This window comes from Fukomys damarensis, unplaced genomic scaffold (genome assembly GCF_012274545.1).
Source record: "Fukomys damarensis isolate Sample0158 unplaced genomic scaffold, DMR_v1.0_HiC HiC_scaffold_5, whole genome shotgun sequence".
NCBI classification, from domain to species: domain Eukaryota; kingdom Metazoa; phylum Chordata; class Mammalia; order Rodentia; family Bathyergidae; genus Fukomys; species Fukomys damarensis.
Window position 1 is genome coordinate 40,511,570 of NW_022900917.1, and position 25,497 is coordinate 40,537,066.

The 25,497-nt window shown below is 35.4% G+C and overlaps 1 protein-coding gene across 1 annotated transcript; it reads left to right on the plus strand.

Moving 5' to 3' along the window:
* The first annotated feature begins 838 nt into the window (after window positions 1–838).
* On the plus strand, window positions 839–23,362 carry Tram1 (translocation associated membrane protein 1). The gene is made up of 10 exons (XM_019205235.1): window positions 839–914; window positions 2,735–2,856; window positions 2,979–3,095; window positions 7,282–7,340; window positions 9,044–9,128; window positions 16,146–16,216; window positions 16,318–16,422; window positions 17,327–17,470; window positions 17,803–17,966; window positions 22,553–23,362. The coding sequence occupies exons 2-10, from the start codon at window positions 2,806–2,808 to the stop codon at window positions 22,624–22,626; spliced, it is 870 nt and encodes a 289-aa protein (XP_019060780.1). The 5' UTR covers window positions 839–914; window positions 2,735–2,805; the 3' UTR covers window positions 22,627–23,362.
* Window positions 23,363–25,497: the final 2,135 nt, after the last annotated feature.

Genomic DNA, 25,497 nt, shown 5'->3' on the forward strand with positions numbered 1-25,497 from the left:
AAATCTAAACTACTTAATTCAAAAAGCAAGGTGCTTTCTACCACTAAATAATGTCTAGACTTTTCTATAATCCCTCCCTGATGTTACGTCTGGCCTTGTTTACTGCAGCTGTATCTTGTTTCTTCTACCTGTACTCGCCTCCTCACTCAACTTTTGAGCCTAGGGAATTTGGATTTTCCAGCAAGGCACAGCTCCGGCACCACCTCATTTAGGGAGCCTTTTTAGGACATGGGGAAAACGAAGTTCATTATACTCGCAGTTAATGGTATTAACAGATTTTACAGTATTTTAAAAATTTGCTTACCTGTCCCCAGAGACAGTTGAGCTCCTTGTCATCAGGTAATAATTTCATTCATCATTGCTTTAGCTTTCTTGTCGTATTGTGCCTGGTGCCTATAAATGTTTAGTAAGCGTTTCATTTTTCTGTCCTGCTTTTTCCAGTAGTCAAGTCAATTAAACATTTATTGGTCACTAAACTATGCCAAGTGTTTGGAAGATTAACATGTAGGTCCTGCATTTGATGTATTTTTCTCATGCTGACTGTGCTTCCCCTTTTTTTATTGATACCTAAAATTTTTCTTGTTAGGATCTTTATTTTTATTGTCATTATTTTTGAAATCTTAAGAATGTTACATAATCTCATCTAAATTGCAGAGGAATACTTGAGTGAATTGCTGTAACTCCCAGGCTCAACTTTGCTGACCAGGAATTCCCATTGTGCCTGTCATTGTGCTCAGGAATTAGGCTGTTCTTGGTTTTTAGTCTTAGGGACAGAATTGGTTTGCCTCTGGTCTGCTTCTTTGGAGGAGGGTCAGAAATGAACTCTATCTTTTTTTTTCTTTCTTTCTAGATAACAGCAAAGGCTTCTATCATTTTTGTTACTCTTCAATACAATGTTACCCTCCCTGCAACAGGTAAGTAATTTTCATAAAGAATTTTCTGTTTTATTAAAAGTTCATTTGAACAAAGTTGGAAGTACTCGTTAAAATTAAGTTGTGAGTGGCCTTAAAATTCTATCAAAGAACTTTCTTACTCATTTCTCTGCCTTCCCTTTATCTTGTCATAAGAAAATTCTAAAAGTTAGATACTTTAAATCTGATAATTGTCATTGTTCAGACAGTGTTCAGGATCAGTTTTTATGACCCTCCAAATTATATTTTGGACCTTGAATAACAATCCATTTAAGCTTATTTTATTTTTATTTTTTGTTGCGCTCTGCCTTTATCAATTACATTGATTTGAAAGAATGTTAGTATACTCTAGAAATTATAAACTACACTTTTAGTTTTTATTCCAAAAAGTTTTATTTCTAAATTATGCTATGTAAATTGAGTTGTTATAATTAAGTAGCATAAATGAGGACTGAGTTATTTGGTTAATAAAATAAGAACCCTTTCAGACCATAAAGTGGCCCTGAAGTTTTTTCTGTTTGGAATGTAAGATCAGATAAACAACATTGAGTTAGGTTTTTGTTCAGTTACTTATAGTTTTGAGATACTTGATTTAGTAATTTACATATCAAGTATACTCAAAACTGTTAGTGTTTAGAAATTGGAATATGCCAGAGAATATAAAGGGTACCTAAATGGTTCCCATAAACATTAAGCTGGAGAACAAGTGTCAGCAATTCACAAGTATTTGGTTAAGATTTATTTTGAAAAATTAAAGCAATCACAAAGGCTAAAAACAGCACATACCTATAATTCCTACACTTTGCGAAGGTGACGTAGGATTGCAAGTTCAAGTTTCACTTTTACACTGCCTGTGTGGTTGAAGGGTTCATGGAGTGAAAAATGATGGTGGGAAATTTGGGAAATTAAGAAAGACAAAGAAAAGCTGATATAGCTGAGGCCAGGTAGAAACCCTTTGTCCTGATGGGAAAAAGGGGAATGGGTGACATCCTCCAAGGCACCTTTATTTATAGTGTAGATAAGGGAAGCACAGGGGGAGGTCAAAGGGGATGCCTGATTGGAACCAGGGAGAAGGCTGAGGTCTGCAGGAGAGAATGCATGACGTTTCTCTGGCAAATGGGCAGGAAGGAAGATAGTCCTCTTCTCCACCAGGCCTTGCTCCACCATGGCCTCATGTCAACCACATGTCCCCTGTTCTCCCACAGTCCCCGGCCTGGCTATAGTGATCAACAGCACAGCACTTCCAGCACACTTTGGCAGTTTAGCAAAAAATAAAAGATGAAAAGGGCTGGGAATGCAGTTCAGATGTAGAGTGTCCCTGGGTTTGATCCCTAGTTTAAAAAAAAAAATTAAGTTGTAGTTGCTTCTATCTCTACTTGTAAACCAAAGCTAAATCAAAAGTCAAATCAGTTTCTCTGTCTGAATTATAGTGTCCAGTTTGAAGGAGAGATGGAAAGTTTGAAAAGTTCTTTGAAAAAACAAGCAAATAGCCCAAATATAACTTTATCAACATGAAGTATTCCCCTGGGACAATATCAGTTTATTGAATGTGGCCTCCCTTCCCTTGTTGATTGGTCTTTGATGGCTGTAACTAACATGTGTCAAGGCTTTGTAAGTAATTTCTAAAGCTTCAGATTTATGAGATAGTCTCTTTCATTTTTCATTCTTCCTAAGACTCAAGATATCTAAGAGCAAATTACCTATGATCTTCTATAAAGTTTACTAAGTTAGTATCCTTTTGTTCCCATAACTATGTTGTACTAGTGCTGTTTTTATAATCTTAATGTATATTTTTGTGTATGTGTGTCCTTTTTGGCCTTCAGAAGAACAAGCTACAGAATCAGCATCCCTTTATTACTATGGTATCAAAGATTTGGCTACAGTTTTCTTCTACATGCTAGTGGCGATAATTATTCATGCCATAATTCAAGAGTATGTGTTGGATGTAAGTATGCAATTTTAGAAATCTATACTTTGTAAAGCTCTAGCTCTCCATTCTATGACAGTCATATATTAAGTATATTTTATAACTTATTCTTTCTTACTAATAGCTGTTTTTATTTTTAGAAAATTAACAGACGAATGCACTTCTCCAAAACGAAACACAGCAAGTTTAATGAATCTGGTCAGCTTAGTGCATTCTACCTTTTTGCTTGTATTTGGGGTGCATTCATTCTAATCTCTGTAAGTATGTCCCTCTTAATATTCATTCTTTCACATCTAAAATTCAGGAACTCTAATAAAGGACTAGTGTAGGATTGGTATTGGTTGTTTTGTTTTGGTACCAGGGATCAAATTTGGGACTTTGTACTTGTGAGGCAGGCTTATGAGCGGGACTACTGAGCTAACTCCCCAGCTGGGACTAGTATAAATTAAGAGTTTCAGTGATAAATTTCTCTTTCAGTTTTTATAGAGGAAACATTCTAAGCTTTTCACTGTTTCAGAACACCTTACACATTTTTAGTCACTGTCGATATTTTTATATCTTGTAATTATTTTCAGGTATTTATATTAACAAAAACTATGTCAGCGATTCTCTTAACAGGCTACACTGCAAAGTTTTTAGCTTTCTCCTCCTTTAAAAATAGTCTGTTTTCCAAACAACATAGAATGAATAATTTTGAGGGTAATGCAATCAAAACCTCAAGTTGTATCACTAATGAGGAGTAGGAAGGCAGTATCAATTTTAATATTATAATAACAATCCCTTAAATTTATATTGTGTTCTAAAGTTTATATACTTTTAAATTTGTTGAATACATTTTTTTACCATGTTAGAGTTACACAGCTGACAGTAAATTTTGTAGAATACAACTCTTCATGTTGGAGATAGATTAAAATTCAGCTTTTCAATTCAGTGCTTACTGCATTTTACTCTGCTGTTTTAATAATATTTTATAGACATATGTAAACTTTACATCTAAAATCTATTTTATTATCTAGTGCAGTGGGGCATTTCTGTAATCCCAGATATGTGGGAAGTCCTAGTTTGATGAATGTAGCATGAGAATTTCTCTTACAAATTTTTTAAAAAACATTAAAAGAGTTAGAATTCTGTGGGAGGACTGAAGACAATGTAGAGAAAAGATCAAAACAATCTGAAATGCTAAGCCCTGGTTCCCAAAGAGTTCCTTTGCAAGCACAATTGGTACTGGATATTAAGCAACCCAGAAGGTTGGAAACTCAGAAAACATACAAATATTATGCTGAGTAGGTTGAAAAGGAGTATAAATGCCAAAACATGACCAAACTGAAGGCCACATCACAGGGAGACCAAACCTAACTGAAGGGATCTCCACAGTAGTGACAGAGTTTCTCTGATCTAACCCACAGAACAAAACAATAAAAACATGAGAAAGCAAGGCAAGCAAAATGTTCCCCCAAACCCTTAATTCCCCAGAAGCTGATCTTATGGACCCTAAAGTAGAAGCTACAGGAAAAGAACTCAAAAACCACATGGTCAAAATATTTGGAGAAATAAAAGAAGAAACATATAAGCAAATGCATTAAAATGTTCAAAGAGGATTTAATTAAACAGATAAAGTTTGGGGTATTTTTTTCTTTCTTTCTTTTTTTAATTTAATTTATTGGTACATTCTAGGTAGACAGTACAGCTACATTCATTTCTGGGATCTTGTACCTTTATATGCCAGGTCTTGGTTCTCATTTTTTCCCTTGTCCCCACCCTCCCTTCACCCTCCCCCCACCCCTTCAAACACTTTAATTCCATTTTTACATTTTCTCACATTTTTTCCTTTTCCCTTATTCCCCTTTCCCTGTCCTTCTCACTGTCCCTACACCTTTGGTCCTTTTCTTCCTATTTGCTAATTATCCCATTAGGATCTTGAGTACTATTACAGTTTTTCACACCAGAGAAACTATTCGGTATTCTTTGTTTTTTTTTAGTACCAGGGATTGAACTCAGGACCTTGTGATTGCAAGGGAGGTGGCAGCAGCACCACTGAGTAAATCCCTGGCTCCAGATAAAGTATTTTTATCAATAAAATGTTTGACAAGTTTAAAGAAGAAACAATAAACTGAGTTAAGCAAGATAATATAAAACTTGAGTGAGCACATCAGAAAAGAATTAGAAAGTATGAAAAGAAAGCAAGGGTTGATAAGATGAAAAATTTAGTGGGTAACTGACTTGAGCACTGTGAGGACGGTGTTAGAAATAGTGTTAGAAATAGAAGACAAGGTAGATGTAGGTCATAAATTCAGGATACCCTAAAAACAACAAGATACCATGTAGCTGGATCCAACAGCTGCTAGATGACGAAAAAGAAGAAAAAAACACTTTGAATTATAGGAATAAAGGAAAAATTAGAAGATGACTCAAAGGTATAAAAAATTTATTCACTGAAATCAGCAGAAAATTTTCCAAATCTAAGGAAAGAATCCAATATTCATAGGCATATAGAACCCTAAATAGCAACAACCAGAAAAGAACCTCTCCATGACACATCATAATGAGAATTCCAGAAACTCAGCAAAAGGAGAAAATAATGAAAGCTATTAGAGAAAAACAACAAGTAACCTATAAAGACAAGCCCATCAAAATAATTGGATTTTTCAGCACAAACCTTAAAGGCCAGGGAGAGCCTGGAGCAGTTTTTCAGGCACTAAAAGAACACAGTTGTCAACCCAGGCTTTTTTTTTTTTTTTTTGGTACGGGAGATCGAACTCAGGTCCTCGTGCTTGCAAGGCAGGTGGCAGAACCACTAAGCTAAACCCCTGGCCCTCAACCCAGGCTTTTATATCCTGCAAAATTAGCCTTCAAAATTGATGGAGAAGTAATAGAAACCTCGATAGAGACAGGGAGGCCATCAACAACCCACTGCCCAAAGGAGAGTATATATCTAACTTGGACAGTATTTATCTAACTTGGACAGTATTTAAATAAAAGAAAAAAAAGTATCAGCCCTGGAAGGATAATACAACAGAAGTCAATAAACTCCTTAATGTTGATGGTCTCAACTCAATCAAAAGACACAGGCTGGCAGATTTAATTAAAAAAAAACAAGCAATAAAAAATTGCCCACAGGGGAGACACCTCTTCCAAAAGGAAGTAAACAGACAAACTAAAAGGTTGGAAAACAGTATACCATTCAACTGGACAGATAGACACTAATACAATCAGTGAGGGGGGCTTCAATACTGCACTCACAATTAGGTCAACCAGACAAATCAACAAACATCAGAGTTAAATGGACTTAATAGATACCTACAGTATTTCATCCAACAACAACAGAGTACACATTTTTTTCAACAGCTCAAGGAGCGTTTCCAAGCTAGACCGTATCTTAGGCCATAAAGCATGCTTAAATAAATATAAGAATTGAAACACTATAATCTGCTGCATTCTGTTGGATCAAGTAATGAACAGCAAAAGCCATAGAAATTATACAAACACGTGAACTTTAATGTTATTAAAAAAAATAAATAATATGTTATTGAATTGTCGGTAGATGTCAGAAGAAATCAGGGAAGAAATAGTTTCTAGAATCAAATGACAGTGGAAGCATAACATACCAAAACCTGTGGGACACCATGAAAGCAGTTGTGAGAGGAAAGGATATAGCTGTAGTGCACACAAAAAGAATAGAATGATCCCAAATCGTGATGTAAGGATGCATCTCAAGGATCTAGACAGAACAATGCAGATCTGAAGCTAATAGAAATCATAGGACTTAGTGCAGAAATGAAGCTTAAAAAAAAAATATATGATCGATGAGTTGGTTCTTTGAAAGAGTAGGAAGATAGGAAAGATGGGAGAAAGGGAAGGTGAGATAAAAAGGTTTAATGTGTATGAATATGTGCCACTTCCCCCACGATAAATATATTTACTATGTATCACAGTAATATACTGATAAAAAAATTGAAAAAGTTCTATGGGAAAATATTCTTGTTAAAGATTAGTCACTAGGGTTTTATTTATTTTTTGTACATAATGGTTTTTACTGAATGCATCTAGTTACCTAATAGAGATTTGGGTAGTATTTTATGATTATAATCCCATAAAATTTTGGCAGTATTGTGATCCTCTCTCCTGCTTTAATTTTTCCTGAAATCCTTCTCTAATTACCCAAGAGAAAAATTCATCCCTTGTATAGCTGTTGTACTTTCATTACATACCAGGACTGTTGATTGCTTGTTTGTTTCTGTATACATAATTTTTACTTGGTTGAAAAACATTTGAAAGTCAGAAATTAAGTCTACTTGACTTTGTATTTTTCGCTTTGCTAAAATAAGCAATTTGAATTGTATTGAAAATAACTAAGTTAAAAAGGCTTAAGTTTAAAACCTGCTAAGGGGAAGTATAAATCTGTGCATGATACTAATAGGCTAATAATCATGTCTTCTTTTTTAGGAAAACTACATCTCAGACCCAACAATCTTGTGGAGGGCTTATCCCCATAACCTCATGACGTAAGTCGTTTTTAGCAGGCCTTTCTTAATAAGACATGGTCCTATTATAAGTAAGCAGAGCTCATTCTTATTATCCTTCTTAGGAGGTTAAACAGTTCATAAAATAGGTACAAAAGTTATGTCTTGGCAGTCTTGCTACCATAAATAAAAACATTGCTGCCAGGAATTTAGCTCAGTGGCACGAAGCCTGCCTTACAATCCCCAGTACAAAAAAAAAAAAAATGTTGCTGTGTGTTTTATATATCTTTTGAATATCTTTGTTATCTGAACGACAGATTCTAACAGTAATCTTAATTTTGGTGAACTCTCCCTTTTTCCCAGACTTCCTTCTCTTCATGGGTCCATCTCCATACTTTTGTCCCTTCTCCCAGTCCCTTCATTTCTTGCTCTCTTCTATAATCTTGTTAATCTTGTAGTCACCCAGGTTCCTACGCAGTGTTTCCAGGATCTCAGTGATTACAAAGATATTTAACATAAATCATTTTTCTCTTTTTTATTGTGTATGATATATATTTACTTCTTTAACCATTTTTTCAAGCCTTGCCCAAGTACAACTTCTCCGTATCAGTTTTTCTTGCTACATTAGCCTGTGTCAGTCTTTTTCATCCCCAAAATTGTCACTTTGGTTTTTATTTTCTGTTGTGCCTGTATATTGTCTTGATGGTTATTTAACCATGTTTATATAAGTCCTGTGCCCGCACCCACCAAGAATGTGTGTGCTTTAATAATAGTAGAGACTCTTATTTTCTTTTTATAACCTTTGCTGTATAGATTACAGGGTGCTTGTCACTGAGACGTTACTCACTAAATCTATTGTAATACGAGAAATGAAGAAAAAGCTATGAAGGAAAGAAGGGAATGATATGGGCACACATATCTTTAAGTGTAGCAATAATACCCACTCCACTGAATCATTCTCTGATTTAAAAAAAAAAAAAAAAGTATATTAATTTAGTGAACTTTTACGGAATGGGGTTACAAATATCCTATTTATGTAGTACTGTCACTCCCACCCCCAAAATTATTCCAGATTGGCCTTGTATCTTCTGTTAGACTTTAGGAGGAGAGGGAAATGGAGAATAAAGAGGCATCAGGAAGGCTAAAGGACTATAAAGAGGAGGCTTGATTATGGACTGATTTAGGGTATTATCTCCTAGAGAACCCTTATGTGCCTTATCTCTTTCTTGAATTCTGGTTCTGCCTCCATTTATTTGTCTTTCCATGTTCCATTTAGCCAGAATTACTATATTTTCCTAAGGAGAAAATGAAATGGAGATTATCCCATTTTGGGGCAATTATTAATCTAGGTTCCTTTACTTAACATATCAGTCTTTTTGTCTTGTTTCCCATTTGATAAGCTGTTTAGAAAGCTGGGTTGATCATGTTCCTTGTGTTTTCAGTAACCAACCGGACTAAATATTAATTAACAAAAAGGGGGTTCTGGCTCCTCCCATCTAATTTGCATGCCACCAGCCTTCTGCAGCCGTCTTTGCCTGATAATGCAGGGGAACTGACTGACTGGGAGTGAGTATCCTAGAGAAATAGGGGGAAATACTGCTGAAGAATTACTTAAACATACATAGACTATTGTACAAAATTATCACTCATAAAGGTACCTGTTTATAGTATCCTGATTTCCAGTATTTGTTTACCTTATCCTTTAAAAATATGATTTAAAAGATATTTTTGGCTTTCTTGTACAGATTTCAAATGAAGTTTTTCTACATATCACAGTTGGCTTACTGGTTTCATGCATTCCCTGAACTCTACTTCCAGAAAACCAAAAAAGTAAGCTGGGATTTTAGTTTTAAATTTTGTCTTTTCTTCTTGTTGAAAAGCCTTTCTAAAATTAAGTATTTTCTTATGTCTTTGCCCTTACTCAACTCTTCCCCTGTCATTCTCCCATCTCCACCCTTTCCGCAAAGACTAAAATCAATTTCTTAAAACAAACTTCAGTCATTATTTTAACTTAGGGATCTTTTACATTTGACACATTAATTGCTCATTTAAAAATTATATTAGCGGTAATTTAAGTTAAAATTTAAGCAAATTTTGAAATATGATATTAATGTCATCTTATTGATATTCTTAGCAACTTATTTCACAAGACAAAAAGGGTTAGTCAGATTATTCTATAACTGTTGATTCTGTGTATGAGTCCCAAAGAAAAATTCAGTATTGAGAAAAAACAAGTAAACCATGGTTAAATATTCACCAGAGAAGCCTTTCCTGAAATGGGTGGAGCATTCCCTTTTTAGCATGTGGGAAAGATGTTTGTTTAAACAAGCACACTACTGGGGCACCGCAGTAACCTCCTTTTTCTTTTTCTGGTATCACAAAAGTCAACTTTGTTTTCTTTAGTTAGCTCTTCTCCCCTGAAACCTGTACTAGTTCCTTACTGCTTTAAACTAAAGCAGAACTACATTCCTGTGCTGTAAAGGTCTCTTTCTTCTGCACCTCCTCTTCCCTGGCCTCTCTTCTGCTCTCTTCTTTGGCTTTATTCATGCTGTCTTTACTGTAATCCCAGCATATCAATTCTTTTTTTCTAGAACAACTTTTTCCCTCTGATAATTAAGCACTTTATTCCCTTTCTTTTGGGAGGTATTTTTTAAAATCTCCATGTATGATATGTTATGTGAGATTTACTCCAGAATAATAGCCGATAAAGGTAAGTAAGCCAGTAGGGATATACATTAAAGAAGCTTGGTTATTTATTAATAACTATTAAGACCGGTTTATGGATATATGGGGATTCATTTTATTCTCTATCAGTAGTGTGTAAGTGTGTATGTTTGTGTGTGCACATAGATTAATACACACATTGTTCTACATTTTAAATGTTTTTTCTTTACCCCCTTTAAGAAGCCATCCTAAGTAGAATTATGATAGTGACAATGTATCTATCTTCCCCAGAGCCACTTATTTTCATATGTACTATAAATGATTTATGGTAAAGGCCCTTGATTTGTAGGGTTTTTTTTGTTTGTTTTTTGTTTTGTTTTTTTGTACTAGGAATCAAACTTGGGACCTTGTGCTACTTTGTCTGTATTTCATGTGTTGTGTGTCTGTCATTGTCTGCTGGAAGTGGAAAAGAGCACCAAATTAGAGTCCATGTGCTATGACGTACAAGTTCTTATAATGGTGATTATTTTGAAAAGTAGAATGTTTTAGCTGGGCGTGGTGGCACACACCTGTAATCCCAGCACTCGGGAGGCTGAGGCAGGAGGATTGCTGTGAATTCAAGACCAGCCGGAGCTACCCAGTGAGTTCCAGAGCCGTCTGAACTACATAGTGAAACCCTGTCTCAAAAAACAAACAAAAAAAAAAGAAAAGTAAAATGTTTTTCCATTTGATTATAAGGATTAGGATTAAGGTCTTTATTTTTTAATATTTGACCTCCAACTGCCCTAAGATAAAATTATTATGCCCAGTTTCCAGGAGCCTTTCCATATTTAGTAAACTCCTAACATGAATCATAGGTAATTGAGATCTGATCTGTACTGTCCAAATGATAGCCACTAGCATATCAAGATTAAATTTAAAAACACATTTCCCTCAGTCTAACCATATTTCAAATACCCATTAGCTGTATGTCGCTAGTACCTACCATTTCTTTTGGTACTGGGGATCAAACTCAGAACCTTGTGATTGGGAGGCAAGCAGCGGCACCACTGAGCTAAATTCCCGGCTCTAGTACCTACCATTTCTGATATAAGAAATATGGAGTATTTCTGTGATTATAGAAAGTTCTGTCAGACATTGGTTTCTTGATGTCTTAATATGATGGCTCAAATATTTTAAGTTTTCCTGTTATTTGTATACCATTGGGCATAATACATCTGGGTTTTCATTATTAATCTGTCTGTATCTTGTTCATTGACCCTGATAAGTAAAGAGGGTCGTTTCAAAGTAATTGTTCATTTTAGTTCTTGAAGCTTCTTTCTTCTCAGTTCCTGCCAGATGGCATTTCTCCAGAAATGCAATCTAATTTTTATGGAATGATTTGCATAACTTAGAACTTAACTGAAACTATTTTTAACACCTACATGTGACAGTTGAAAGTAACTGTTTCAAGTAATTAACATAATTTGAAAGTAACAGCTGCATGTGTTAAACAGTTTCTTAAAATTTACTCTATGAAAATTATTTTTGGAAGAACTCTACTGGAAGAAATTAGTACAGTGATTGTTTCGACCCAGTCCTACAGACAAATGAAGAAAAGAACACTATTAGTATCAGTTCAAGAAGTTTATTAGTAGCAAATAACTTAGTTTCTTCGAGAAAATTTAAATCATACATACTATATACACTTCTTCATTTTACCCATGAGAAGATTTGAAGTACTGTCTTAGCTGACTGAGCATGGTGACACAACACCTTGTAGTCCTGGCTACTTGGGAGGCTGACGTGAGAGGATTACGTGAGCCCAAGAGTTCAAGGCCAGATCAAAATAAATAAATAAGTAAATAGTTTCTCAGCCAACTTTTTTTTTTCTTAAATACGGTTTAATACCCTTCTCCATTTCTGTACATCATAATACCAAGATGTTGCTGCTTAGGATCTCTGTAGAGGCCATAGAGAATGCAAAGGCTATGCTTTTCTCAGCCAACTTAACACATGAGTTTTTGGGACAGTCATGAAATGGCTAGCATTCCTAATACTCAGCTTGACTTTGATTATACCTACCTACATAAATAATTGACTTGATTATACATAATTGTATGTCAAGAGTCATTAAATTAGAAATGTTTTTTTTTCCATTCTTCATGAAAGTTATGTTCCACTTTTCATATGCACCTTTGGATCTTTGCCTTATATTTGAGTATATATGTGATAGTTTGTTTTTTAGTGTAGTACTGTGAAGAAATGTATTTACTTATAAAATAGAAATTTATCAACATATGACATTATCCTTTTTTATGAAAAATTTTGGAGGCTCCGGGGATTTAGCTAGGTGGTTCCACCGCCTGCCTTGCAAGTACAAGGACCCAAGTTTGATCCCCAGTACCAAAACAAAAAAACAAACAAACAAACCAGGGCATAGTGTTGCAGCTAAGTGTAAAGGCCCCGAGTTCATTGCCTGGTGCCACAGACAGACTGAAAATTTTTTCTAAAAACTCATTTCCATTGTATATATCTTTCTATTTAAGTATTAAAGTATTATTAGTCTTCAATAAGTAAACCAAACCTCAAACTGGGTTTCCTGGTAGAAAAGTTAATTTATGTAACAGAAGCATAAGATGACATATAAAAAATGTTTTCAGAAACAAAATAACTTATTCTTAGTCACTTTTATGGAATCTAGACTATAATTGCTAGAGCAGTGAGAAGCCACTCGGGGATGGTTTGCTAGTTTCCTAATTAGAATCTGCAGTATGTCCAGTGAATGGATTTCAGGAGCTCCCTCTGCAAAGGCCAGATTTACCAGCCTCCTTGATTTTCTCCCATTTGCCATGACCCATGTATGTGTGTCCCAGTGACCAGGTGCTAGGTGAAGCCTTTTGTTGGTCTCGGATATGTGAGCACTATGCTTCTGGGCTGTAACACCAAGGGATCCAGAGTGTGTTGGGGAAGTCTGGCCAGAGGCATTGATGCTAAACACAGCCATTTTCTAGATAAAACTTCACATTTTAAAAATCATGCTGTACTGGGCCAGGAATTTAGCTCAGTGGTTCCTCCACCTGTTTTGCAAGTTCAAGGTCCCAAGTTCGATCCCCAGTACCAAAACAAAACAAAAAACCATGCTATAGTACCTCCTCTACTATTGTATTTTCATATGAGAATGTATTTTTCTAGAGTGTGTATTCTCCATTTAGCCACAATCCCTACCACTCATTGTGGTATTTTACTTTTTTGTAGTAGGTTTTAAGTAAACAAACGTTGCTCTAGAGACACTGGTCAATTTGTATGCAGCTGAAGGGACCATTACTTAGGAAAATGTTTCTTGGTACTTCAGGCCTTTTGAAAGCTGTAGATGCTATTTCAAAAGCTTCGATATTTGATAATTGTAAGGATAGAATCTGGTAATGGCATTTTGCCCTGTGTCATTATCAGCTCTGTTGACTGACTACCAAGAGGCAGGGCTAAAATGCAAAGTTGAATCTGAATTTAGGAAAGAAGCAATAGGGATCTTTTTTCTTAGCTTGTGCCAAGCACAGCCTTGACCCATGTAATTGAGTTGAGATTTAAAGATAAAAGATTAAACAAATGGAATGGTTTTCTGAAATGAGGTTTGTAGTTTTTAGATTTTTCAGAGGAGAAAAAGATTGTGTAGGTTCTTTGATGAATGACCAATGTGTATTTTTAAACTTAGATTTCTTAAAAGTTAATTTTTTAAATATTCCTAATAAGTTATAGATCTATAAAATGGTTTTCATGGCATGTTAGTGTTTTTGCATTGACTTATGCAAATTACTGGGTAGTGAAATGATTTCACTCTGCAGCAGTTAAAAGCTAAAATTGTCCCTTATAAATATTGAGGGTCCCCTTGGCCTGCTTTCTCATCAGAACTTCGAAGCATTAACACATCTGAACGGGGCAGAGAAGCGGTACTTATTCGCATGCCACCATCCTGTTTTACCATATTTACATACTACCAGCTCATACTTCTGACTGTATCCTGATTCTGTGCAGTATGGCATTTTAATAAGATATATTTGACTTAAAATATTCAAAATTAAAAAGTTAAAAGTATTTCCTTGTATACTGTCTAAAAAATCATTTTGTACTATACCAATGATAAGAAAACTATACTTTGGGAAACACTGATTTTTCATATATATGGTGACAACTTTATATCTATAGCACATCCAGTTGTATCAATAACACCACACGTGAACTCTACTGAAATTGTTGTCAGGAGAAGAGAGAAGGCTCCCTTGTGGTTAGGTCTAGCATGTTGCCTCACCAGCCTTTCTCCTTTCCTTTTGTGAAAAAAATATTTCATTGGAACTATGAAAATTACATGGAAAGGATCTTAAGACCACATATTTTTAGGGATAGTTTTCCAGTTGATAGAATCATTATAAACTTAGTGTCATATCTTAGGAATTTCCTGAGATTCTCAAAATCAGTCAGACTATTATACTACATTCTACCTCATACTTATTCTTTGCAGCATTCTGACCAAAGAAGTATTTTCAGTTTCAAAACTTGACTTGTAAAATCTCTACTCTTTCTCAGAAGGTTTGGTGAAGTAGTCACCACTGAAATATAAGGGGAGAAATAATAGAGCAGCATAGAGTCCTAGAATCAGGAGACCGTGTAATAAGGTTCTAAGAAATACAGTTCAGTCTGCCAGCATCACCCCACATGTCGATCATTTTAATAGATAGGTGTGCTACATGAGTAGTACTAACCAGGCTAACATAAGTGTTATAAATAAATAAGATATGTGAGGAAAACAGCCCAAACCAGACAGAGCAGAAACGGCAGAGAGGTACTTCATCCATCAGCAAGCACTTACTGAGTTTATTTATCACTGTCAGTGTTTTATAAACATTTTAACTGCAACCCAGGATTAAAAGCAAGATTTACCTCATAATTCAATGTGTGTGTGTGTGTGTCTGTGTGTCTAATCTAGAATTTCATGTTAAAATTTACTGTACACACTGGCTTTCCTGTCTCACTCAGCCTCTTTAGTGCTGGGACTACAGACTCGCGCCACCACGCCTAGCTTTCAACATTATCTTTTTTTCTTCCTGGTTTTGTGAGACAGGGTCTCACTGTGTAGTTGAGACTGACCTGAAACTCACTGTGTAGCCCAGGCTGGTCTCGAACTCAGCGATCCTCCTGCCTTGGCCTCCCGAGTGCTGGGATTACAGCGTGCGCCACCACACCCAGCTGTTTTCATATTTTAAAAGATGCTGATGTGACCCCTAAATTGATTTCACAGTCCACTAGTAGGTCTTAACTTAAATTATTTTTTTAAAAAACCTTGATTTTGAGATAACAGAACTACATAGTCAGCTAGGGACTATAGGAGAAAAATATTAAATCTGGATACTTGGGCTTATAGAGATATTGATGGGAAAAAAATATGTAGTTAGATGGTATCATAAGTGGAGTAAAGTTTAATCTTAAGTTTTAATGACTGACAGTAAAGGGGCTAAAGTGTAAGATTAAGAATGTGACTATTAGATAAACAAATTGTCTCATGCTAATAAACATAGCAGTTTTAACGTTAGACATGCATCAAATTCCCAGCATATAACTGGTTAATAATATTGTATTATTAAATAAATGTTTATTATAAAAAGATCCATAAATCTTAGGTCTGAAAGGGATTTTTCGTTGTCTAATTGAAAAAACCAAGTATTCACATTTTACACATGAAATAGCTGAAGCCAAGAAAAAAATGTGGGAAAGCCACACAGCATGTGAGTTTGGGGTGAGGTGAGAGAAAAATAGCCATCATCTCTCCTTCTTCTATTATAGTACACTTTTCACTCTTCCACACTTCTCTTAAAGAACAGAAATGTTCTCAGGAGGCTGAGGCAGGAGGATCATAGGAAGTTCAAGACCATCCTAGACTATGTGGCGAGACCCTGTCTCAAAAAACCAGAAATGTTACATTAAATAGGGCTAGTGAATTAGCTCAGTGATAGAAATTTGCCTAACATTCACAAAGCCCTAGTTCAATCCTTACTACTGTTTTTTGTTTTGTTTTGTTTTTAAGGTGGGGATGTAGCTCACTCACTGGTAGAGTGTTTATTGAGTCTGGGCAAGGTTCTGGGTTCAGTCTCCAGTACCACCCAAAAAAAAGTGTTTCACCATGTTTTAATATGTGTATTTTTCTGTTTGTAGGAAGATATTCCTCGTCAGCTTGTCTACATTGGTCTTTACCTCTTTCACATTGCTGGAGCTTATCTTTTGAAGTGAGTTGGGATTTTGCTTGGGTGTGTAAGTAGATAGGGCAGATAGTATGCTAGTTTAATTGATAATTAACCTTTCAACTTGGAATGTGTTCTTTCAACAGCCTGAATCATCTAGGACTTGTTCTTCTGGTGCTGCATTATTTTGTTGAATTTCTTTTCCACATTTCCCGCCTGTTTTATTTTAGTGATGAAAAATATCAGAAAGGGTAAGTTACTGAATCGTGCGTGCGTGTGTGTGTGTGTGTGTGTGTGTGTGTGTGGTGGGTTATTTAAAGACAGTGCTAAGATTACCAAGGTTCATGCCCTTGACATTTATATTACTACTTTTTAAACTAATGGCATTATTAAATAAAATGAAACTATTTTACACTTGACACTTTAATCTAAATGAAGTCTTTCTCAGATTATTTTGTTAGAACTTAAAATTTTCAAGGCTTTTGGAGTTCATTTTTCTGTGGTGACTTCTACTTTGTTTATTGCATGTTTTTGTTTTGTTGGGAAAAGGAGCAATAGAAAAGTAAACTTTCAGAAGGAAATAAAAATAGATAAGATAGCCTTAAAAATTCTAAAAGATTTTCATGGGAAAGTTGGACTGAAGCTAAATTGGAGATGTATAACTTATAAAGAGTGTAAAGTCTTTAAAAAAAAACAAACATAAAACTAAGACTCTGAGATGGGAATTTGATGTCCTATTCTTTATAGCAGTTTTTTTGTTTGGCATTTTTCAAAATTATTTGCATATTACTTTTGAGAAATGTTAGTATTATTTATACAAAAAAAAAGAAATGAATACATACCAGCTCCCCATGATGAATACAAATATGTACTATAAACATGTACTCATAAAAATGTTTTTAAAAGAGCTAACCAAAAAAATTACACACATTTTTCTACTAGATTCTTAGAACCTTAAATAGGTTAATATGTGTTATTTTTCTCTTAAGAGTGATATGTTACATTTCCTAGACACTTCAGGAGAAATTTGCTTTTTTGCGGAAGAATAAGAAATGCTGTTTTAAAATGCATTTACTTGATTGGAATCTAATTTCTAATAAAATATTTCAATGTTTGTGGTTTTATGAATTTGACTTAATGATATTTTTCTTACAGATTTTCTCTGTGGGCAGTTCTTTTTGTTTTGGGAAGACTTCTGACTTTAATTCTTTCAGTACTCACTGTTGGTTTTGGCCTTGCAAGAGCAGAGAATCAGAAGCTGGATTTCAGTACTGGAAACTTCAACGTGTTGGCTGTTAGGTACAGTAAATTTAAGATTTTCACTTCGTACCACTGTATAATACATGTTACTGGTTTTATTTCTTTTCTTTTGGTACCAGGGATCAAACTCAGGACCTTGCACTTGCAAGGCAGACAGCGGTACCACTGAGCTAAATCCCCAGCACTAGTTTTATTTCTAAATTGAAATACTAAACTGAAGCCTTTAGCATCTGGGATAAATTATTACTTGAATGAGTATTAACATAATCTTATAAACAGAATGAAAATTATACATTAAATTATCGAAGCAGAGTATATTTTTATTCAAATGCATTATTTTCCTACACTAATTTTTTATTAATATTTTTCAGAATTGCTGTTCTGGCATCTATTTGTATTACTCAAGCATTCATGATGTGGAAGTTTATTAATTTTCAGCTTCGAAGGTGGAGGGAACACTCTACTTTTCAGGCCCCACCTGTAAGAAAGAAACTACCCATGACTAAAGGCGGCCGGTCTTCTAGAAAAGGAACAGGTTCGTGTTTGCTGGGCAGTGAAAAACTTAAGAAGTAAATCACATTTTAAAATTTTGTTATGGATCTTATTTTCAAATGTTATAAAGAATAAAAGGGGAGGAAAAGTATTCTCCCTCTGTTGTATAGCCAGGTGATCCTCTGAATGAGGAGAGTCAGTTACACCCCTCAAAGCTGTCAGCTATGTTTTCCTTTCACAAGTTTTTACGATTTTTACTTTGAGCCACTGTAAACCATTGTCTCTGGGCACTTCTAGTAAACAGCTGCTAAGCAAGAATGAGGTGTTTCTGGAAGTTATCAAGCTTCTTATTCACATTTTTTTGTTGTTTTGTTTTGTTTTCATTGCTCTTTGAGACAAGGTCTTAGCTGTGCAGTATAGGCTGGTGTTGAACTCACTGTGTACCCCAGGCTAGCCTTGCTGATCCTCCTGCCTCAGCTCCCAAGTGCTGGGTCTACAGGTTTGCGCCACCATGCCCAGCTCTGTTCATATTTTAAAAATTTCTTCAACCTCTTCCCATCTACCTCTTAGTCCCAAGTGGAATGACATTTTTTATAACTTCTGATTGCTTAATCCTTTGTCCCTGAGCCTGCATTTAACTTCTACTGGCTTTTGAATGAAAATACCCTTGGCATTGCGGATATTTTCAGTGTGTATGTGGTGTTATACTTGGAACTGTAACACAGGGAATGCCAGTTGAAAAATGTATCATCTCTGTTCCGCCTTTTGTAAGTCTTGGCATCTTTTAGTTTGTCTTCCACATTTGTCCCAGCATGTCGTACTTGGTCAGTCTCCACACAAAAAATATTTACTGAGATACTGGGTTGAATTACAGTGAACCTATAGATAGTTAGGGATATTGAATGTTTATTAAATAGCTTCATTGGGGTTCACCCTTGAAAATACACATTTCATTCTTTTTTACATACTTCACCAAGTTGTGTGAACCACTAATTTCAGAACATTTTTAATCACCCCAGAAAGAATCCTCACAGTCACTGGCAGTCTTTCTATTCCCCTTGTCCCTGGTAAACACTAGGCTATTTTGTGAGTCTATGGATTGGCTTTTTTCTGGACAATTGATGTAAATGGAGCCATATATGTGGTCTTTTGTGACTGGCTTCCTTGACTTAGCAGATTTTTGAGGTTCATCTGTGTTGTAGCATGCATCCATTATTCATTCCTTTTCATGATCAAATACTCCACTGTATGGATCTGTTACATTGTGCTCATTCATCATTTGATGGATATTTGGGTTAATTCCAGTTTTTGTCCATTATGGAAATACAAAAATTCACATATAAGCTTTTGTTTACACGCTCATTATATTCTTTTTGTTTGTTTGTTTGCTTTTTGAGACAGGGTCTCACTATATAGTTGAGACTGGCCTGGAACTCACTATGTAGCTCAGGCTCAAACTCACAGCGATCCTCCTGCCTCAGTCTCTGGAGTGCTGGGATTACAGGCATGCGCCACCATGCCCGGCCCACACTCATTATATTCTTGGGGGGGGGGTTAATATTTGGAGGGAAGGGCTGGGGATTTAGCTCATTGGCATCATACCTGCCTTGCAAGTGCAAGGTCCTGAGTTCGATCCCTGGTATCAAAAGAAACAAAACAAAACACCTTTCCTTCTTTAAGAAACCAAGATGGATTATGTAAAGGTGCAAATTTCCAATGATGAATGTCATATTGTATACCTTAAATGTACCAATAAAATTAATTAAACATTTTTTTAATTAAAAAATTTTTTGGAGGGAAATATCAAACTGTCTTCCAAGTGGCCGTACTATTTTATAATCTTGCAGGTTGATGCTCATTTGCTCCTGTGCCATTTGTTGAAAATACTAACCTTACTCTAAATTGTCTCACTACCCTTTATCAGAAGTCATAATAAGAGTTTAACTCTGTATTCTGAATTTGGTTCATTTATTTGTATCTATTCTTATACCAGTATCACACTGTATTGGTTTCTATAGTTTTTAAGTTTTGATATCAGATGTGAATCCTCTAGATTTGTTTTTTGTCACACTTTGGTTATTCTAGGAGTCTTGTATTTTCATATGGATTTTAGGATCAGCTTTTTGGTTTTTGCAAAAAAGCCAGGTGGAAGGTTGTGATATGGATTGATTGCCTTTATCTTTAGATTGCCTAGGGGAACGTATGAACATGAGTGCCTTCGTTTATTTTGGTCTTTCATTTTTTTCAGTTAAACTTTATAGTTATCAATCAGTAAATCTTGTACTTTCATTGAATTTATTCCTACATTATTCTTTTTGATGTTATTATAAAATAAAATCCTCTCTTCATTTTGCTTTCAGGTTGCTCATTGCTGAAATTGAATTGTTAGAAATTAGAAAAGAAATTTAGAATAGAATAGAAGTAGAACAAAATTGGAATAGAAATAGAAATTGTTAGAAATAGAATTATTAGAAATTTCAATAGAAATTGAAATCCTGGTATCCAACTTTGCTGTCTTATTTGTGCTGATAGTGTTTTAATATGTGTGTATTCCTGTGAATTTTTCAGTATACGTGGATCATACATAAAACAATTTCCACCGGGTGTGGTGGTGCACACCTATAATCCCAGCACTCGGGAGGCTGAGGCAGGAGGATCGCTGTGAGTTCGAGACCAGCCTGGGCTACATAGTGAGTTCCAGGTCAGTCTCAACTACAAAGTGAGACCCTGCCTCAAAAAAACAAAAAATAAATAAATAAAATTAAAAAATAAAAATAATTTCTAGTTCTTGATATCCAACTTGGATGCTTTCTACTATTGCATTTTCTTGCCAAATTACCCTGACTAGAACCTCCAGCAGGGTGTTGAGTAGAAATATCCATGTTTTATTCCTGATCTTAGGGGATCAGCATTTGCTCTTACCATTAAATATGATGTTAGCTATGTGTTTCATCAGGAAAAGAACCATCCTATTTCTCATTTTGTGTGTCTGTGTGTGCACGCACACGCATGCTGGGATGGTTTTTTGGAGGGTTGCTTTTCTGTTTGTTTGCTTTTGTGGATCTGGGATCAAATGCCATGCGTTAGGCAAGTGATCTGCCACTGAGCTCCTCTCCCAGCTCTGTTTTTATTATGAAAAGATAATTGATTTTGTCAGTTCTTTCTGCATCTGAACTGATCTGGGTTTTTTTTCTTATTACATTTACTGATTTTAAGATAATAGACTAACATTGCATTCCTGAAATAAATCCCATTTGGTCGTGGTGTATACTTGCTTTTATGTTTCAGGATTTGATGTGCTTGGATTTTGCTGAGGTCTTCTATATGTGTATTAAAGGATATTGCCTGTATTTTCTGTTGTAATGTCTTTGGTTTGAGTATCAATGTAATACTGGGCTCATAGGAGGACCTAGAGCAGTGGTTGTGAACTTTTGATAGCTTTTAATCATAAACAGCCAGTGTATCACATGTGCAAAAATGTTGAGGGAGAAATACACACAGAATATCAGTTCTTTTCCTGAGAGTTTGACCACTTGCTCTGCCTGCACTCAACCCTAGGCTATCCCTCCCTCTATTGTGCTCGCTGGCTGAGCCTCTGAATCTGCAGGTGTAGATCATCAAGTGTTTGGATTATTTCAAGAAAATGGTGATTAATGCAGTTGTCTTGGTTCATTTTCTTTTCCTTCTAGAACCTAGACAATAAGTCCTGTCTGCCTTCTTATTTTCCAGAGCTATGAAACACTGATTTTTATTTTCAAATTGTGTGGCTGTGTTTGGAGAGAGGACTCCTCAGACATTAGTTACTATGTATTATCGGCTTTAAGAAGGAAGCATACACTCCTGTATGCTGAGCACTGAGGGATGTGAGGCAGGAGGATCACAAGTTCAAGTTCTATCTGGGCAATTTAATAAGATCCTGACTCCAAAGTTAAAAAACAGAAAGGACTGGGGATGTAGCTTAGTGGCACAGCACCCCTGGATTTGATTGCCCAGAACTGCAAAAATAAAATTTAAAAAAGCCATGATACACTTTTTTTTTTGTACCAGGGATTGAACTCAAGACCTTGAGCTTGCAAGGCAGGTGGCAGAACCACTGAGCTAAAGCCATGATACACTCTTAAACATCAACATCATCTTAAATTGCTGTAAAGAAATGTCTCATCAAAGGACTTTGCTGTCACACATGAAGAGATTTTTTTTTTTTAATTTCTACCAAAACTATTCCTTGATTTTTAAATTCTTGGGTTTTTGTTGTTGTTTGGTTTTTTGTTTCTTTGTTTTGGGTCAAAGACTCACTATGCTCAGGCTGGCCTTGAATTTGAAGAGATCCTCCTTCCTCAGCCTGCTGGAGTTATAGGCATGCACCACCTTGCCTGTCTTGTATATTCTTTTAAGTAATTTTCTATTTTATTACTCTTTTCTGCTTCCAGTAGTGGTTACTGTTTTTTAATTTTCTGCTTTCAGTTCATCATGTTCATTTACCAGGTTTTATGCTTGATTAAATCTAGTAAGTTTTACTTGACTGTATACTGGACTTTAATTTTTTTTTTTTCAGATGGTACCTTTGTGTATAAAAATTATTGCCTGCATTTACTTATGAGAATAACAGTGATAATTTTCTCTTTTTAGAAAATGGTGTGAATGGAACAGTGACGTCAAATGGAGCAGACTCTCCCCGTAATAGAAAAGAGAAATCTACATAATGAATCAAATTAATTCATCAATGTCCCCAAAGAAATCTGCTTTTTACTATATCTTTCAGCACTAGAGATTTTTTCTGTTCTTAAAAATACAGTTTCTGCTCTTTTGATTCTTGCTATTGTACTGTTTCATGCATTTTTTTAAAAGGGCATTTGAAGGGGGATGATTACTATGAGTGAAAAATATTTTAGCTTAGACTAAGCTACCTGCCTTCAAAATAGTTTAGGGACCACCACATATTTTATTTTGTTTTTTAATCTTCAAACATTTTTCTAATGATTTGGAGAAGAAAAAAAATTATTTGCAGAAATTCCACATATCAGTGAAACAGTTTCTTGCACTCACCAATTTTTTATATCAGCAAAGTGACCTGTAACAACAAGGTCATATTTTTTAAGTTATCTTTCAGGGTAAAATGGAAATACTATAAAGTCAGATGTCAAACTTTAATATGTTTTCAGTGTTCTGTATTTTAGGAATTTTTGTAGCCTTTACACCTGGGAAAAGCAATTTGTAAAATCACCAAAATAATTGTGTGCTTTATTTTATACATAGACATTATTAGTGTTAATCTCCCATTTTAAAAAATATATATATACTAATGGTTACAACATGATGATTTATTGCCATATATAGAGAATCAAAATATCTTAACGTAAAAGTACTTGTGAAAATCTTTCTTGTGCATTTTCAATACTCAACAACTGGTGATCAAAATATTTGCTATGAAGAGGAAAATCCAACTTATGTAGCCCTTTTTGATATGTTTATTAAAAATTATTCTTATTGGGGGCTTGTCATAAGTTTCATATGCACAGCATCTTAGAAATATCCTGTGCACCCTTTTAAAAGACAACGCCTACTTGATTTATATCTATAAAAAGATGTCAGGTAATTACATTTGGAAAACTAATGCACTAACTTTAAAGAAATTAAAAATTCAGGTGGATAGTCTTATAAAAGACTGCTTTATGTTATAACTATAGCTTTGGACCCATCTTTAATTGAGAAACATTTATCTGTATAAAACATATTTTTGGATAAATATATATATATATATATATATTTGTATCTCTACAGAAAGGCTCTAAAAAACATTTGAGTAAAATTTTGGTTCCCTTTTCTATAATTATCCTTTAAAATGCTAATAGATAGATATATTTGGTTGTCTGTCTTTATAGTAGATATAGTGCACCTTTTGGTGCTCATGTCTTGTTCCCCATTTCTCACTTCTGTCACCAGCTAATAAATGTTCGTGCCATTTTTAGTGTAAAAGTTACAGATCTACCAGGGTCTGTGGTTTAAGTTGCCACGCTGCTAGAAAGTGTGCTTTCTCTTTCCAGTTGTTTACCTACTTCCTGGAAAAAGTAGTAGCTCTCTGTAGCATTATGGAGTTTCAGTGGAACCAAATTTTTGCCATTAAAAACTGGCATATTGAACTATACATTGAGAAATCAGAATAAAAATTTTTACTTTCACAAACTGCTTCCTTGATGAGTCCTTTATTAGTGTTTATGCACTTTTCAGTGTATAATCTCATTAAAATGTCCCATTAGAAAAAGATTATTAGTTACATAGAATATGTATGAATAGTCCTGAGGCAGAAATAGTTGGTAACCAAATACATTTGGGGACCATTGGATTAAGGTACTTCTTTACTGCCCTGTCCAATTTTTAATGTGCCAGCATGCTTTCTAGTACTCCAGAAATGTTGGCGATTGGGGGTATAATAGAGTTTCCCACCTTGACTGTGGAATTCTTTTTCATTGAATTATTTAACAGCACATGATCTACATCATCGGCTATGGGTTTAGGAAAGTGGGGGGTCCCTTTGTATATAATTAGAACTTACAAAGCACACACGGACACACAACTATAATTGTAAATTGTGAGCCTGGGCTCCAGATCAACTCAGGAGAATCTTACTGCTTCCAAATCCTGAAGTCACTGTCTCCTACTCTTGAAACTTCAGAGCCTGATGAGAAACAGGTAGGTCCATGAGTCAGGACAGCTGTCCTCTGCTCTTAGATGCTTAGTGACCTTGAACTAGTCATTTTGCCATTCTGAGGGGTTTTTTGTTGTTTTTGTCTTTCCCTCTAAAATGCTTTCTCTGCCTGCATTTTAGAATATGATTGTGTATAGTCCAAGTAGATTATTCTGGAAGAAGGCTGTTAAATTCTTCTCAAACAGTCTTACAGTCTTTAAATTCAAAATTAACAGAGCAAATTTTGTGTAGGTGATGAAATGGAAGAGAAAATTTTTGTCGTAAAGATGTTATTAACTGCAGTGAGGTCCAAAGCTAGGGTGAGTGGTGGGAGATGAAGACCACGACCAAGATTACTCTTAAGTGGGGCCAGGTGGGACCATGGCTTGTCGGGAGCTAATGGCCGCTCGCTCGCTCTTTATGATGGAAGGCAAACAGGAAGAGAAGGGGGGCAAGTAGTGCTTTATGGCCCATGCAGAGTAGCGTGATTGTTCCGTGTTGGGGCGTGGGAGCAGGGAAGGATATACGGTGTAACTGTCTCCTGGGGCTGTGCCATCCGGGTTCTACAATATGAGCCTTTAATCAAAGGAGGAAGAAGGGGGCAGGGAAGAGATGAAGGGCCGGGCCACCCTTAGGCTCCGCCCACAACAATTAGCACTAGCCCAGTACCACCCTGTATCTCCACGGTGTTACCAAATGTTTTTACTGAAACTAGTTTTGCTCCTGTGCACATATGGACAGTGAGAATTGTTAGAAATAATAATATTGAATTTATATTAATTCATATTAATTAATATTGAATAATATTAAATTTTTTGCATCTTTAAATGAATGGCTTTTAAAGTGATCCAGAGAAGATTGTAAGGGCTAATGCTTAAACATGTCACCC

Excerpts from the sequence above, each read along its gene's own strand:
- Tram1 (XM_019205235.1), top strand. The coding sequence starts at position 2,806 with ATGCTAGTGGCGATAATTATTCATGCCATAATTCAAGAGTATGTGTTG. Across the intron at positions 2,857-2,978 it reads TTCAAGAGTATGTGTTGGAT|AAAATTAACAGACGAATGCA; the intron begins GTAAGTATGCAA and ends TTTTATTTTTAG. Across the intron at positions 17,967-22,552 it reads GTCTTCTAGAAAAGGAACAG|AAAATGGTGTGAATGGAACA; the intron begins GTTCGTGTTTGC and ends TTCTCTTTTTAG.